The sequence below is a fragment of the Bombina bombina genome, chromosome 2 (assembly GCF_027579735.1).
Source record: "Bombina bombina isolate aBomBom1 chromosome 2, aBomBom1.pri, whole genome shotgun sequence".
NCBI classification, from domain to species: domain Eukaryota; kingdom Metazoa; phylum Chordata; class Amphibia; order Anura; family Bombinatoridae; genus Bombina; species Bombina bombina.
The window spans coordinates 100,116,977-100,135,399 of record NC_069500.1 but is presented as its reverse complement, the minus strand read 5'-3'; the positions used below and the strand labels follow the sequence as shown (position 1 = coordinate 100,135,399).

Sequence of the window (18,423 nt, the reverse complement as noted above, 5' to 3'; positions counted from 1 at the left end):
GCCGCAACCTAATAAAATTATTAACCCCTAAACCGCCGCTCCCGTACCCCGCCGCCAGCTATATTATATCTATAACCCCCTAAAGTGAGCCCCTAACACCGCCGCCATCTATATTAAAATTATTAACCCCTAATGTAAGCCCCTTACACCGCCGCCATCTCTATTAAAATGATTAACCCCTAATTTAATCTACCTACCCCGCCGCCAGCTATATTATCTATAATAACCCTAAGTATATTATAGTTAATATAGGTATTACATTATATATATTAACTATATTAACCCTAATTATATTAGGGTTAATATAGTTAATATAGTTACTATAGTATTTATATGAACTATATTAACTCTATCTAACCCTAACTAAATTTATATTAAATTAATCTAATTCATTTATAAACTAAAATATTCCTATTTAAATCTAAATACTTACCTATAAAATAAACCCTAAGGCCTAGATTTAGAGTTCGGCGGTAAAAGGGCTGTTAACGCTCCGCGGGTTTTTTTCTGGCCGCACCATAAATTTAACTCTGGTATCGAGAGTTCAAACAAATGCTGCGTTAGGCTCCAAAAAAGGAGCGTAGAGCATTTTTACCGCAAATGCAACTCTCGATACCAGAGTTGCTTACGGACGCGGCCGGCCTCAAAAACGTGCTCGTGCACGATTCTCCCATAGGAAACAATGGGGCTGTTTGAGCTGAAAAAAAACCTAACACCTGCAAAAAAGCAGCGTTCAGCTCCTAACGCAGCCCCATTGTTTCCTATGGGGAAACACTTCCTACGTCTGCACCTAACACCCTAACATGTACCCCGAGTCTAAACACCCCTAACCTTACACTTATTAACTCCTAATCTGCCGCCCCCGCTATCGCTGACCCCTGCATTACACTTTTAACCCCTAATCTGCCGCTCCGTAAACCGCCGCCACCTACGTTATCCCTATGTACCCCTAATCTGCTGCCCTAACATCGCCGACCCCTATGTTATATTTATTAACCCCTAATCTGCCCCCCACAACGTCGCCGACACCTGCCTACACTTATTAACCCCTAATCTGCCGAGCGGACCTGAGCGCTACTATAATAAAGTTATTAACCCCTAATCCGCCTCACTAACCCTATCATAAATAGTATTAACCCCTAATCTGCCCTCCCTAACATCGCCGACACCTACCTTCAATTATTAACCCCTAATCTGCCGACCGGAGCTCACCGCTATTCTAATAAATGTATTAACCCCTAAAGCTAAGTCTAACCCTAACACTAACACCCCCCTAAGTTAAATATAATTTTTATCTAACGAAATAAATTAACTCTTATTAAATAAATGATTCCTATTTAAAGCTAAATACTTACCTGTAAAATAAATCCTAATATAGCTACAATATAAATTATAATTATATTATAGCTATTTTAGGATTAATATTTATTTTACAGGCAACTTTGTAATTATTTTAACCAGGTACAATAGCTATTAAATAGTTAAGAACTATTTAATAGTTACCTAGTTAAAATAATAACAAATTTACCTGTAAAATAAATCCTAACCTAAGATATAATTAAACCTAACACTACCCTATCAATAAAATAATTAAATAAACTACCTACAATTACCTACAATTAACCTAACACTACACTATCAATAAATTAATTAAACACAATTGCTACAAATAAATAAAATTAAATAAACTATCTAAAGTACAAAAAATAAAAAAGAACTAAGTTACAGAAAATAATAAAATATTTACAAACATAAGAAAAATATTACAACAATTTTAAACTAATTACACCTACTCTAAGCCCCCTAATAAAATAACAAAGCCCCCCAAAATAAAAAATTCACTACCCTATTCTAAAATACAAATATTACAAGCTCTTTTACCTTACCAGCCCTGAACAGGGCCCTTTGCGGGGCATGCCCCAAGAATTTCAGCTCTTTTGCCTGTAAAAAAAAACATACAATACCCCCCCCCCCAACATTACAACCCACCACCCACATACCCCTAATCTAACCCAAACCCCCCTTAAATAAACCTAACACTACCCCCCTGATGATCTTCCTACCTTGTCTTCACCATGCCAGGTTCACCGATCCGTCCTGGCTCCAAGATCTTCATCCAACCCAAGCGGGGGCTAGACATCCACTGAAGAAGTCCAGAAGAGGGTCCAAAGTCTTCCTCCTATCCGGCAAGAAGAGGACATCCGGACCGGCAAACATCTTCTCCAAGCGGCATCTTCTATCTTCTTCCATCCGATGACGACCGGCTCCATCTTGAAGACCTCCAGCGCGGATCCATCCTCTTCTTCCGACGACTAGACGACGAATGACGGTTCCTTTAAGGGACGTCATCCAAGATGGCGTCCCTCGAATTCCGATTGGCTGATAGGATTCTATCAGCCAATCGGAATTAAGGTAGGAATTTTCTGATTGGCTGATGGAATCAGCCAATCAGAATCAAGTTCAATCCGATTGGCTGATCCAATCAGCCAATCAGATTGAGCTCGCATTCTATTGGCTGATCGGAACAGCCAATAGAATGCGAGCTCAATCTGATTGGCTGATTGGATCAGCCAATCGGATTGAACTATATTCTGATTGGCTGATTCCATCAGCCAATCAGAAAATTCCTACCTTAATTCCGATTGGCTGATAGAATCCTATCAGCCAATCGGAATTCGAGGGACGCCATCTTGGATGACGTCCCTTAAAGGAACCGTCATTCGTCGTCTAGTCGTCGGAAGAAGAGGATGGATCCGCGCTGGAGGTCTTCAAGATGGAGCCGGTCGTCATCGGATGGAAGAAGATAGAAGATGCCGCTTGGAGAAGATGTTTGCCGGTCCGGATGTCCTCTTCTTGCCGGATAGGAGGAAGACTTTGGACCCTCTTCTGGACTTCTTCAGTGGATGTCTAGCCCCCGCTTGGGTTGGATGAAGATCTTGGAGCCAGGACGGATCGGTGAACCTGGCATGGTGAAGACAAGGTAGGAAGATCATCAGGGGGGTAGTGTTAGGTTTATTTAAGGGGGGTTTGGGTTAGATTAGGGGTATGTGGGTGGTGGGTTGTAATGTTGGGGGGGGGTATTGTATGTTTTTTTTTACAGGCAAAAGAGCTGAAATTCTTGGGGCATGCCCCGCAAAGGGCCCTGTTCAGGGCTGGTAAGGTAAAAGAGCTTGTAATATTTGTATTTTAGAATAGGGTAGGGAATTTTTTATTTTGGGGGGCTTTGTTATTTTATTAGGGGGCTTAGAGTAGGTGTAATTAGTTTAAAATTGTTGTAATATTTTTCTTATCTTTGTAAATATTTTATTATTTTCTGTAACTTAGTTCTTTTTTATTTTTTGTACTTTAGATAGTTTATTTAATTTTATTTATTTGTAGCAATTGTGTTTAATTAATTTATTGATAGTGTAGTGTTAGGTTAATTGTAGGTAATTGTAGGTAGTTTATTTAATTATTTTATTGATAGGGTAGTGTTAGGTTTAATTATATCTTAGGTTAGGATTTATTTTACAGGTAAATTTGTTATTATTTTAACTAGGTAACTATTAAATAGTTCTTAACTATTTAATAGCTATTGTACCTGGTTAAAATAATTACAAAGTTGCCTGTAAAATAAATATTAATCCTAAAATAGCTATAATATAATTATAAATTATATTGTAGCTATATTAGGATTTATTTTACAGGTAAGTATTTAGCTTTAAATAGGAATTATTTATTTAATAAGAGTTAATTTATTTCGTTAGATAAAAATTATATTTAACTTAGGGGGGTGTTAGTGTTAGGGTTAGACTTAGCTTTAGGGGTTAATACATTTATTAGAATAGCGGTGAGCTCCGATCGGAAGATTAGGGGTTAATAATTGAAGGTAGGTGTCGGCGATGTTAGGGAGGGCAGATTAGGGGTTAATACTATTTATGATAGGGTTAGTGAGGCGGGTTAGGGGTTAATAACTTTATTATAGTAGCGCTCAGGTCCGCTCGGCAGATTAGGGGTTAATAAGTGTAGGCAGGTGTCGGCGACGTTGTGGGGGGCAGATTAGGTGTTAATAAATATAACATAGGGGTCGGCGATGTTAGGGGTAGCAGATTAGGGGTACATAGGGATAACGTAGGTGGCGGCGATTTGCGGTCGGAAGATTAGGGGTTAATTATTTTAAGTAGCTTGCGGCGACGTTGTGGGGGGCAAGTTAGGGGTTAATAGATATAATACAGGGGTCGGCGGTGTTAGGGGCAGCAGATTAGGGGTACATAAGTATAACGTAGGTGGCGGTCGGCAGATTAGGGGTTAAAATTTTTAATCGAGTGGCGGCGATGTGGGGGGACCTCGGTTTAGGGGTACATAGGTAGTTTATGGGTGTTAGTGTACTTTAGGGTACAGTAGTTAAGAGCTTTATAAACCGGCGTTAGCCAGAAAGCTCTTAACTCCTGCTTTTTTCAGGCGGCTGGAATATTGTCGTTAGAGCTCTAACGCTCACTGCAGAAACGACTCTAAATACCGGCGTTAGGAAGATCCCATTGAAAAGATAGGCTACGCAAATGGCGTAGGGGGATCTGCGGTATGGAAAAGTCGCGGCTGTAAAGTGAGCGTTAGACCCTTTAATCACTGACTCCAAATACCAGCGGGCGCCCAAAACCAGCGTTAGGAGCCTCTAACGCTGGTTTTGACGGCTACCGCCGAACTCTAAATCTAGCCGTAAGATAGCTACAATATAATTAATAATTACATTGTAGCTATGTTAGGGTTAATATTTATTTTACAGGTAAATTGTTAATTATTTTAACTAGGTATAATAGATATTAAATAGTTATTAACTATTTAATATCTACCTAGTTAAAATAATTACCCAATTACCTGTAAAATAAATCCTAACCTAAGTTACAAATACACCTACACTATCAATAAATTTAATAAACTACTAACATCTATCTAAAAATACAATTAAATTAACTAAACTAAATTACAAAAAAAAACAAACACTAAATTACAAAAAATAAAAAAAAGATTACAAGATATTTAAGCTAATTACACCTATTCTAAGCCCCCTAATAAAATAATAAACCCCCAAAATAAAAAAAATTCCCTGCCCTATTCTAAATTCAACAAATTTCAAAGCTCTTTACCTTACCAGCCCTTAAAAGGGCCTTTTGTGGGGCATGCCCCAAAGAATTCAGCTCTTTTGCATACAACAAATACATTACCCCCCCCCCCCCCCATTACAACCCACCACCCACATACCCCTATTCTAAACCCACCCAAACCCCCCTTAAAAAAGCCTAACACTACCCCCCTGAAGATCTCCCTACCTTGTCTTCACCACACCGGGCCGAACTCCTGATCCGATCCGGGCGATGTCTTCCTCCAAGCGGCAAAGAAGAATTCTTCCTCCGGCGATGTCTTCCTCCAAGCGGCAAAGAAGAATTCTTCCTCCGGCGACGTCTTCCTCCAAGCGGCAGCAAAGTCTTCATTCTTCCGGCGGCATCTTCAATCTTCTTTCTTCGCTCCGCCGCCGCGGAGCATCCATCCCGGCCGACTGCTGAACTTGGAATGATGTACCTTTAAATGACGTCATCCAAGATGGCGTCCGCCGAATTCCGATTGGCTGATAGGATTCTATCAGCCACTCGGAATTAAGTTAAAAAAATCTGATTGGCTGATTGAATCAGCCAATCAGATTCAAGTTCAATCCGATTGGCTGATCCAATCAGCCAATCAGATTGAGCTCGCATTCTATTGGCTGTTCCGATCAGCCAATAGAATGCAAGCTCAATCTGATTGGCTGATTGGATCAGCCAATCGGATTGAACTTGAATCTGATTGGCTGATTCAATCAGCCAATCAGATTTTTTTAACTTAATTCCGATTGGCTGATAGAATCCTATCAGCCAATCGGAATTCGGCGGACGCCATCTTGGATGACGTCATTTAAAGGTACCTCATTCCAAGTTCAGCAGTCGGCCGGGATGGATGCTCCGCGGCGGCGGAGCGAAGAAAGAAGATTGAAGATGCCGCCGGAAGAATGAAGACTTTGCTGCCGCTTGGAGGAAGACATCGCCCGGATCGGATCAGGAGTTCGGCCCGGTGTGGTGAAGACAAGGTAGGGAGATCTTCAGGGGGGTAGTGTTAGGCTTTTTTAAGGGGGGTTTGGGTGGGTTTAGAATAGGGGTATGTGGGTGGTGGGTTGTAATGGGGGGGGTATTGTATTTGTTGTATGCAAAAGAGCTGAATTCTTTGGGGCATGCCCCACAAAAGGCCCTTTTAAGGGCTGGTAAGGTAAAGAGCTTTGAAATTTGTTAAATTTAGAATAGGGCAGGGAATTTTTTTTATTTTGGGGGTTTATTATTTTATTAGGGGGCTTAGAATAGGTGTAATTAGCTTAAATATCTTGTAATCTTTTTTTTATTTTTTGTAATTTAGTGTTTGTTTTTTTTTGTAATTTAGTTTAGTTAATTTAATTGTATTTTTAGATAGATGTTAGTAGTTTATTAAATTTATTGATAGTGTAGGTGTATTTGTAACTTAGGTTAGGATTTATTTTACAGGTAATTGGGTAATTATTTTAACTAGGTAGATATTAAATAGTTAATAACTATTTAATATCTATTATACCTAGTTAAAATAATTAACAATTTACCTGTAAAATAAATATTAACCCTAACATAGCTACAATGTAATTATTAATTATATTGTAGCTATCTTAGGTTTTATTTTATAGGTAAGTATTTAGATTTAAATAGGAATATTTTAGTTTATAAATGAATTAGATTAATTTAATATAAATTTAGTTAGGGTTAGATAGAGTTAATATAGTTAATATAAATACTATAGTAACTATATTAACTATATTAACCCTAATATAATTAGGGTTAATATAGTTAATATATATAATGTAATACCTATATTAACTATAATATACTTAGGGTTAATATAGATAATATAGCTGGCGGCGGGGTAGGTAGATTAAATTAGGGGTTAATCATTTTAATAGAGATGGCGGCGGTGTAAGGGGCTTACATTAGGGGTTAATAATTTTTATATAGGTGGCGGCGGTGTAAGGGGTCAGATTAGGGGATAGATAAGGTAGATGGCGGCGGTTTTAGAGGCTCACAGTAGGGGGTTAGTTTATGTAGATGGCGGCGGGGTCCGGGAGCGGCGGTTTAGGGGGTAATAACTTTATTAGGGATTTCGGGGGGGGGGGGGATCGCGGTTGACAGGGAGATAGACATTGCGCATGCGTTAGGTGTTAGGTTTATTTTAGCAGATCGCGGTTGACAGGGAGATAGACATTGCGCATGCATTAGGTGTTAGGTTTATTTTAGCATATCGCGGTTGACAGGGAGATAGACATTGCGCATGCGTTAGGTTTATTTTCTAGTTAGTTTAGGGAGTTACGGGGCTCCAATAGTCAGCGTAAGGCTTCTTACGGCTGCTTTTTGTGGCGAGGTGAAAATGGAGTAAGTTTTCTCCATTTTCGCCACGTAAGTCCTTACGCTGCATATTGGATACCAAACTGCGCGGGTTTGGTATACCTGCCTATGGCCCAAAAAACTGCGGGCGACGGCAGAAATATACGGGCGTAACTTCTAGGTTACGCCGTATATGTGATACCAAATCCGCGCAAATATTGGCGTCGCTGGCTTTTGCGGGCGACGATTTATATCGGATCGACCCCCTAGAATTTTACCCCTGGCTCCTAACTTTTTGAGTTATTCTTCAAATATCTATACACAAATACCACTTTCTGGCTCCTAAAAGTAAGTCTGGCTCCTAAATATTCTTACAGGCTCCTAAATTTTAAACAGATTTGTCGACCCCTGCCCTAGGACACCAAAAAAAACAAATTCAGTAACCTGCAAATCGCCAAATCATCACCTCAGGTCACAGGATTTGCTTTTTGGTCTCTCTAGGGAGTGTGGAACAATGCACTTTTTTCACACAAAACCAAGAGGTATTTATTTATTTTAATAATATCATATCACAGTTAAATAACAATAAACTTGTGTCATACTTTCCCAGCGCAATAGCAATGTCCTTCTCAGAGATTTTTGATGTCACAACTTGTCTCTCATTTAGCTCCTGCAGCTCTTCAACAATTTTTTCTACCTTCTGCAAGTTAAGAAAAGCTTCCCTTCCAGTTGCACAATTAAGGAAAAAAACATAGTGAAGTGATTACTCTGTATTAAAAATGCTGGAACTTTGTAATGTAAAAATACAGTTTTATAATTTTATTTTTAAAGGGACAGTAAACACTTTGAGATTGTAAAAAATATAATAAATTGCTTCTTTGAGTTTATATTTGTATATGAAATAGCATTTTTGTTTATTTTTTTGAAACCACAACCATTAAGGGGTAGATTAAAAGTGAAGTGCTAAAGTTTGCATATATAGAAATATCACGCTCAGGCTAACTTGCACTGATATTGCAAATTGAAAGAAAACACATTCGCTTCAGCGCAATCCTTTTCAATGTGCAATTGAAGACCTTACGTAAAGGGTTAGGGAAAAAATAAAATTGCACTAAACACAACATAAATACATTACAATATACTGTTATACTCAAACACATCTGATAAAACTAATCATATAAATATTCAGAAATATTTTTTATAAGGGTTTAAAGGTGTATAGTATATGGCCATGTATTTGACTGCAAAGGGCCATAATAAATATATGTGTCTAAATAATAATTCTATATTAATACTTAATAATGTGTTTTACTGTGTATTTACAGTAAATATTTAACATTCCCATGTTCTTCACATACATGAAGTTATTTTTTTATTATTATTCATTCCTATATCTGTATACCTGTATATATTCCTATAGATATATTGGTATACATATATATTTTACATTAACATTATCAGATGTATATAGAAATATTTAATAATAAAAATTACGTTTTTTTCTATGCTAAGAATATTGGAATGTAAAATGTGTAAAACGCTTCGGGTTTCACTCTTTAGGTCTAACACGTGTTAGGTTAACACACATGAAGAATGAATTATCTTAAGGAGCGTTTTGTAAAATATTAAATACAGAATATTAAATAATATTAATAATTACAGATACTTTAATGGTGTAATGTATATTATATGGATTATTTAGAATGTTATAGTACATCTATAATAATTATTTACATGAATTAATATTTTTCAATATTTAATAAATAAATAATGCACCTTAATATAACTCTTGTTGGATTAGTGCACATTAATAATTAGTGTACTCCTGTCGAGTTTCTTATAATAATTATTAATAATTAATGTTACTATTTTAAATTTAATATTTTACATAACGTGTCTTAAGATAACTCCTTCTACATGTGCGCTAACCAGAAACACCGCGTTAGACATATGCGCGAAACCAAAAGCATAGATTTTTTTTTTTAATTATTATTAAATATATATTTCTATATATATCTGATGTTAATGTAAAATATAAATATTTATACCTATATATCTATAGGAATAGATATATGGATATATATATATATTAATAAAAGTAAAAATTTTCCTGTATGTGAAGACATTAGAATGCGAAAAATGAATAATTAATAAGCGATAAGTGTTTTTTCTTCTGAGCTCTCCATTGAAGTCTATGGGGAGAATAAATCAGCGCTATAGTGAAATACAATCCTTTATTTAGATTGTGTCGGGTTTTGATTACATGCAAAACTTTTTTATTTTTAACTTTTAATCCGTGCACTACGCAACGGGCACAAAAAGATTACTTCTAGCGATGTTAAAGGATATTTGTTCTGCAGTAGATGCGCCATCCCCAGAGTATAGTATATAGTAATCAGAGTCTCAAGAATTTCCCTTTTGTCTTCCACAGATTTTGTCACATCGACACCTCGGAGTAGGATGTTTTTTGCAGATTCAGAGTGCTGTTTGGCCTGAGCTGGCAGAGCTAACAGATACATGGAAGACAGTGAGGATTAATTACCTTTCATTGTAACAGACCTCTCATTGGCTTCAAGAGAAATGGGGTAATATACAAGCTTTGTATAAACCATAATATAGAAATGCTCATTAACCAGAGGTCTCATCTCAAGGGTAGAAATTACACTTCAATAAACAGGGCAGTATTTAGCAATAAATGTATCTTACTGAGTAGAGCATAGTTCTCAGTATATCTAGGCAGGAAATGATAAAAATGCCCCAGACTAAATTCACTAAAGTGGTAGCAATTGTTAGTACTCAAGGGCTTACGCTGTGGCACCTGCAGCACAGATGCTCTTTTTTTTTTTTTTTTTTTTTTTTTTTTGAAGTTTCCATATTTTATTGCATATTTTACAGGGTTATTCCACATCTCAAAAAAGACAAAATACTATACATATGAATTATTTCCTGAGCTGGTGCATTTTAAAGGGTAGTAAAAATACAGTACATATGTCTGTGTCATAACTATAGTTTTTGACAGATATAAATAAATTAGGACTAAAAGTAAACAACAATTATTCATATTAAACTATTGTAATTAGCATACTTTATAATTACTATAGTATGCTAAACAATAACATTGGAAATTATAAGTAAAAAAAAAAGTAAAGTATAACCAGGAAGCTCTACACCCCTGAGTAATGAAAATATTGGAAATATCATTGTGTAAGACACCCATGAATATGCACCATAGTGATAAACATCGCCATGAATGCACAGAATATATATCTATTGCAGGTTGTTAGAAAGTAATGTGAAGAAAGGGTGACTATTCTCTGAAGACAAATACTTCTTCTTTCGAAAAACCAAGATCCTGAAGTAGCCTTAGTCCTTGATCGACAAACCCATTTGGGCCACAAATGCAAATTAACACTTTGGATTCTTTTTTACTCCTTGTAAGTGACTCTGAAAGTAGATGATGTGAAATCTGACCCTGGCTTCCAGTCCAAGTTTCAGTTGGTTCGGAAAGGACAAACTGAGATTCAAATCTCTTATCAGCTAAACACAGCTGTTCAATTTGTTCTCTCCATAAAATATCATCTTCTGTTTTGTTGAAAAAAATTAGTTTCAGCTTCCTAAGGCTATAAACATTAGTTAAAATGTGCATCAGCAGCTTAACCATTGGCGTTAGACCTGTTCCAGCCGCTAAAAGAAAAACATCCTCCAGCATTGCAACCTTTGATTTCTGAAAATCACCCTGAGGATTGCTTAAATAAATATAATCACCGATTTCCAAATGATCAATGTGTGGGGTAAAACTTCCATTTGGATACATTTTGATCATCATGTAAATACACTTTTCAGTATTGCACTGTGAAGAAAGAGTGTCCGGAAGTAAAGAGCTTAACACTGGTGTGTATGGCTTCACAATATCTGTCCCTGAAATGTTGAGCTTGAGGTATACATGATATCCAACTGGTACATGAAGATGACATCCCTGAGGAAGCTCAAAGCAGAACAGTTTGGTATTGTGATTTATATCTGTTTTTGAAACTAGTCTGCATTTCCTATAATAAAATCCTCTGCTGCTGATTTTAACAAATGTCTTATGGCCTTCCAATGGCTGTCCCAACATCTTCCAGACAAAAGGATCCTCTTTCAGCAACACAAGTTCAATCTTTCCAGTTTTTCCTGTACAGTGGACTGTAATTTCCTTCGTCACTACATGGTTTAACTCAAGAAATAGAAGATATGAATAATTCACCAGCATGCTCTCTACTCTCAGGATATTTTCTTGATGATCCACAATTACAGATTCTGAGAAAATGTTCTTTTGTTTGGTGTAGATTACAACTGTGACTGTAGAATCTGTTTGGAACCAGTCATATCTAGGAGTTAGCTCTGTTCCATTAAATTGTTCGTTCTTGGTTTCTGATACTGTTCCTTTTGATGCAGAAACAAGTTTTACAGCCATTCTTCCAATAAGACATTCTTTTAACATTGATTCGTAATTAACCCAACGGTGAACCTGATCAAAGAGGTCTGTTCCATCTGTACCAGCTGCTCTCATTAACTCCTCTTCACCACCAGGATGATATTCCATGTACGGAGTGATATTATACACCATTCCTCTAATACACATCCAGCAATCATCCTTTTTATTGTGTTTTGCAAGCTCTTCTTCTGACACTTCAATTAACCTTCCTTTCAACCCTGTTAGGTCTTTTCCACTCTTTGTCACTCTGATCCAGTCCATAAGACTCCTTCCAGGCTTCAGAGGAACCTTACTTCTGGCACCTGCGGATACCCTCTGCTGGGAACTGGGGACTGGGAATGAGGCGGATGGAACGTTCAGCATCCTGACCAGCAAATTCAGTTATAAGATGTATAGAGATGATAAAGCTGCTGCACATAGAGGGTCTGTGTACTACGTCTGTTACAGATAGGTAAAAATATGACAGCAAGGGCGATAGTATTCTGGTTTTAATCTTCTGCAAACTATCTGTATCTGTTTGATATGGGTTTCTATTGTCATTGGTCACTGTCAGAAGCCAGAATGTGTTTATAGAAGAACTATGTACTGCTCAGTGACAGTCTTCATGTGTGACTGTTACTACAAGAGAACTACAGAGCAGCACCAGTGTATCGGCCACTACTCTCACAGATGCTCTTTTTTAACCCATAAAGTAACTTTACTCCACTCATCTTTCCCTTCTTTTAGAGACATTAAACTCAATATTTAATTCCACTAAAAAACATCAACATTTGCTGTGTACTTTCATGTTGCATATTTTTAGGTTGCCTGGTTTTCCTGTAATTTAACTTTGAAAATGGTGTGTTTTTCAGTTGCCCTAGAGAAGCTGGAGTGCATCCTTCAGCATTCGGAAATCTGACCGCACAATAATATACACAGTGATTGCTCGACCAATGCAGGAGCTCATTTACATATTGGTGCATAATTGACCACAACAACAAAAATGAAACACACTCAAAGCTTTTTAACAGCCATCTTAATTGACCACAGAACAATGCAAATGTTGCTAAGTTTTAAATGCTAAAAAAACATTTATTTTGCAGACAGATATTTTTCAAAACAGCCATTGATTGTAGATTTATACTATATATTTATAAAGCAATGAGTCTTATGTCCCTTTTATGCACTCTCCCCTATAAATATAGTACATGTATATTTAAATGCTGTAGATGTGGGACCAAAGCAAGGGTTAAAAGTACAACGTAAGGGTAAAAACTACAATGCAAGGGTTACAAGTTACAATGCAGCCTTTCTGAGTGATATGATTTCATCTCACTAAAACATGTGGGATACAAAGCTAATTACACACTAATGACTTTATTAATTAGAGCTGGAAGAGTATCAATGTGAGATCAAAGTCACAAGCTGTGTATAAACATCAGCCCATCACTAACCATTGAATATAAGGGGTAAATTAGGGGCACATTGTAAGCAAATGGCTATTTCATGGCTTTCAATATGGATTCCTACCTATAGGGCCAAGAATTGCAGGTTTGGGTACAACCTATTCAAATCTAAGTTTTTCACTAGCGGATAAGGACGATCCCATAACTCTATTAATAGACATAGACAATACTAACAAATAGTCCCTCTCTTTACATCTCCACATATGAGATAATCGTTGATGAGCTACCATCTATAAGCCTAATAAATAAGACCCAGCTTACTGAATACAGGCATACCTCATTGCATTGCGCGTCACTTAATCGTGCTTTGTAATTATTGCGTTTTTTACAAATTGAAGGTCTGTGGCAACCTTGCATTTAGCAAGTCTATCTGCACCATTTTTCCAACAGCATTTGCTTACTTCGTGTTTCTGTATCACACTTTGGTAATTCTCGCAATATTTCAAACTTTTTCATTATTATTATTATATTTGTTATGGTGATATGTGATGATGATTTAGCATTTTTTTTAGCAATAAAGCATTATTTTAATTAAGGTATTTTTTGTTTACTGCACACTTAAAAAACTTGTTACTAGTATAGTGTAAACTACAAAGACTACTGTATAGTGTAAACTATATGGGAAACCAAGATATTTGTGTGACTCGCTTTATTATAATATTCCCTTTATTGTAGTGGTCTGGAATTGAACCTGCAATATCTCCGAGGTATGCCTGTACAGAATATTATTGGAACGCACAGTATAATTGTTGTTTGCAGTTTTTTCCACTAGATGGCAATACAGCACTTTTTACAGCGGTACAGCAGACTAACTACACAGCTGTCACCATATGCAAATAGGATTACTGTTTCAGATTTTGTGAGACGGTAATTTTGCTTTTTACCATCCATCATATTCATGTTTGTTTAAATCTGCAAGTCAGTACTGACTAATAGTAAATTTAGTTAATATTATAAATTAGTAAACATCAAGAGCTCTGTAGCTAACAGTAAAGCTGATATTATTTAAACAAAAACTCAAGTGAAGACTGACAGTTTTGTTAAACACAATTTCTGAGCTTTAAGATTTGCTACTAGATGAAGAAATAAAAACAGGCGCTGTTAGCACATCAAAGCAGGTCATATAGCAGCATACAGATGTCTTTAATAGTAATTAAACCTAAAAGCAAAAACTAAAAGGACATAAAAATCTCAGAACATTTACTTGTTGCACTTTTACTTGCATGGGGCTTATTACAATATTGCATTTGTTATTATTGCGTATGTTGGGCTAGATTACAAGTGGAGCGCAAAATATAGCTTTCACAAAAGCAATATTTGCTCTCCACTGAGTAATACCAGTGCACACAAATGTGCGCTGGTATTACAAGTTAGCTTGCGTTCGCGTTGCTGCGAAGCATTGCGCTCACAAGCATACACTTCCATAGACTTCAATAGGAGCCTTGTTCTCATGCCGTGTCTCACAGCAAAGGGGGTAAGTGGCACAGCAATGGCAGCAAAATGTAAATATATATCAATATGCTTATATACATATATATCTACAGGGAACACACAGTCTTTTCAGTGACTTTTTTTTTTCTAACACCTTAGAGGCACCAACTCTAGCCCCCAAAAACTGCTAAAATGCTACTATCTTTATTTTTTAAATAAAGTATATTAGACTTGATTTTGGGGGCCATTTATAAAATTAACCAGAGATCTGAAGCGCTAATTGCTACCACGAGCTCACAGTAGCAATAACCAGCTACTTGTAATGGCTGGTTATCGCGTGCCTGCAAACGGGCAAATTTGCCCGTTTGTGGGTGTGTGATATATTAGCGCTCCACTTTTAATCAAGGCCGTTATTTGCAGATAATGATTTTGGAACTTCGGTCAGCATTGTCAGTGTATACAGTAATCACAATTCCAGAATGCTTCTGCCATTAATACCCCTGTAGCTCAAAATAGTTGCCTTCCGAAAACAACACAAAATCATTTTGTGTATCATTAATCTCACAAATTCATAAGAAAAAAATAAACACACACCATAAACGATAAACAAAATGGCAATTTGGGGGTTTAGCGATTACATCACAAGTTCAATGACCTCTCTGTTGATTGATCATTTTTTTGGTGCTAATAGGTGACGTGTGCAATAAACCTGTAAAAAGCCAGAGATGTGTGTACAATAAGGTCATTGAACAAGAGCATTATGGGTAAAGTATACTATGATCTTATTATTCATTTTGTAACATTATTGATAAAGCAGGAAGCATTTGTATCTGTTTAGTGACGGTGGAGGTCATTTCAGTATGTTTTACCCATGTATAAAATCAATGTTACATTCAAACACTTTTGTGGTACTCGGTAATAAAAAGTGTTGTCCTTTTATCTATAGAAGTTAATAAATAAAATTGGTTCCATAAATTTGTTAAGTATTGAGGATTTGGATAGTGGTTAGGACTGGTACTATCAAATGGGCCACTTTTTTATTGGCTCATCAGCCGCCATTACCATGCTGATAATTACCAAATGATAGCAGTGGAGGCTCCTCCATATGTGCACTGTCGCACGTGAACCCCCAGGGGGCAGAGGAGGGGGAAAAAAAATGAGCATTTAAAAAAAAAAAAAATGAGAAAAAAAAAATTATGAAAAATTTTAATTTTATTTTTTATTTATATTATTTAATATTATATGTATTAAATAATGCTTTACTGGCACTGCTGCTTAGCTTATATACCCTGCTATTTAATCTATTATCATTCTCATCACTGACTCGCCACTGAGTGTTCATTAACAGACACTGTATATTTATTATCAGGCTCAGGCAGGAGGCAGGAGCTAGGACCGGGTGGACTACTCAGTGTGCTGACGTCCGTGACGTCACACCACACACCACCACGGCGCACTGCCTGCTGCTGCTGCCTGAGGCTGAGCTGAGAGAGGCTGATTGACAGTCCAGGGCAGGCTCCAGTCTCCACCCCCCACTCGCACGTGCGGTAAGGAGCTCTATATGCCTGCACAGTGATCGCAATGTATTCACTGTGCAGGCGTAGAGCTCCTCCCCAGCCTCATGCCTATAGAGGCATAATCGCACAGGCTGAACTGTGCGGTCGTTCAGCCTGTGCTCTGTCTCCTCCCCCAGCCTCTTGATCCGGACTCCTCAGACTCTGTGATAGGCTCCATGGCTCACGTGATGGCCCCCACGAGGCTCCTCCCAGCTCAACGGCGCGAAAATCTTTGTGGAGATAGCCGTTGAGCTGAGAGGAGTGTTTTTGCATAGCTCTGTGCAAAAATTGTTTACAACAAAACTATATATTTTTTGCTGCCTGCTGGCAGCCATCAAGCATCAACAAGTTGATTGAACAGTGACAGACAGTCAATATTTGCTGCTGTGTGCTGACTCAGTGTCTGCTGAGCTGCAGTCAAGTAGTGTGCAAAGAAATAGCCAGGGCCCAGGAGCAGGCTAATAGACAGTTAGATAGTTAGCCAATAGCCATTATAATTATTATTAATTACATTAGGCTTAGCTTAGCAGCAAATTAGTTTAGAACTGTAGATTCACAGTCACTACTAGTAGTATTCAGATTTTCTAGTTATCTATATCTATATAGAACTTGAAGATACTTTAGTTAACTTAATTTATACTAGTAATATATTATTAGTTTAGTAACTTTGTGGGCAGATATTTTAATGATTTTTGCTGCAGGCCTGCAGTTTTTTATATAGAGTAACTGAGTGAGTTGAGTCTTGAACTAGTGTTAAAAAAAAACAAACCTTTTTTTTCTATTTGTAATTTAAACAACAGATACAGTCTGAGTCTGAGATTGCTTTTTAGATAGAGTGAGTTGAGTCTAAGTTGAACTTGAATTAGTGTTAAAAAAAAAACATTTTTATTTTTCTACTTGTAATTTAAACAACAGATACAGTCTGAGTCTGAGATTGCTTTTTATATAGAGTAACTTGAGTCTTGAACTTGAACTAGTGTTTACAAAAAAAAAACATTTTTATTTTTCTACTTGTAATTTAAACAACAGATACAGTCTGAGTCTGAGATTTCTTTTTATATAGAGTAACTTGAGTTGAGTCTTGAACTTGAACTAGTGTTTAAAAAAAAAAACATTTTTATTTTTCTACTTGTAATTTAAACAACAGATACAGTCTGAGTCTGAGATTGCTTTTTATATAGAGTAACTTGAGTCTTGAACTTGAACTAGTGTTTACAAAAAAAAACATTTTTATTTTTCTACTTGTAATTTAAACAACAGATACAGTCTGAGTCTGAGATTTCTTTTTATATAGAGTAACTTGAGTTGAGTCTTGAACTTGAACTAGTGTTTAAAAAAAAAAACATTTTTATTTTTCTACTTGTAATTTAAACAACAGACACAGTCTGAGATTAGCAAGTTTAGGAGTATACTGGATTTTTAGGGAGTTCTTTAACAATTTAGTTCAACTTCTAGTTGATATTTTCTAATAGCTGCAGAGCAGCAAAGCTACCTACCTACAAGTTATATATTACATAACAACCGCCAAACTATTAAACTATTACTTCAAGTTGAGTTGTATATTTTCTAACAGCTGCAGAGCAGCAGAGCTACCTACCTACAAGTTATATATTACATAACAACCGCCAAACTATTAAACTATTACTTCAAGTTGAGTTGTATATTTTCTAACAGCTGCAGAGCAGCAGAGCTACCTACCTACAAGTTATATATTACATAATAACCGCCAAACTATTAAACTATTAAGTTGTATATTTTCTAACAGCTGCAGAGCTACCTACCTACAAGTTATATATTACATAACAACCGCCAAACTATTAAACTATTACTTCAAGTTGAGTTGTATATTTTCTAACAGCTGCAGAGCAGCAGAGCTACCTACCTACAAGTTATATATTACATAACAACCGCCAAACTATTAAACTATTACTTCAAGTTGAGTTGTATATTTTCTAACAGCTGCAGAGCAGCAGAGCTACCTACCTACAAGTTATATATTACATAATAACCGCCAAACTATTAAACTATTAAGTTGTATATTTTCTAACAGCTGCAGAGCTACCTACCTACAAGTTATATATTACATAACAACCGCCAAACTATTAAACTAT

The 18,423-nt window shown here is 36.5% G+C and overlaps 2 protein-coding genes across 2 annotated transcripts in view; both read right to left on the bottom strand.

The window, feature by feature from the left end:
- Positions 1 to 18,423, bottom strand: part of TTC23L (tetratricopeptide repeat domain 23 like) — an 87,455-nt gene that overhangs the window by 42,225 nt on the left and 26,807 nt on the right. Inside the window, exons 5-6 of the mRNA XM_053699668.1 lie at positions 9,756 to 9,912; positions 8,009 to 8,134 (exon numbers count right to left, since the gene is read on the bottom strand). Coding sequence (XP_053555643.1) covers positions 8,009 to 8,134; positions 9,756 to 9,912 — 283 coding nt within the window. The remainder of the gene's footprint in view (positions 1 to 8,008; positions 8,135 to 9,755; positions 9,913 to 18,423) is intronic.
- Positions 10,680 to 12,415, bottom strand: LOC128648492 (cytochrome b5 reductase 4-like). Its single transcript, XM_053701196.1, has one exon. It carries the CDS (start codon positions 12,241 to 12,243, stop codon positions 10,714 to 10,716), a length of 1,530 nt encoding a protein of 509 aa, XP_053557171.1. The 5' UTR covers positions 12,244 to 12,415; the 3' UTR covers positions 10,680 to 10,713.

What these genes read in the sequence shown, in the direction of transcription:
- LOC128648492 (XM_053701196.1), bottom strand. Translation starts at nt 12,243, where the DNA reads ATGCTGAACGTTCCATCCGCCTCATTCCCAGTCCCCAGTTCCCAGCAG.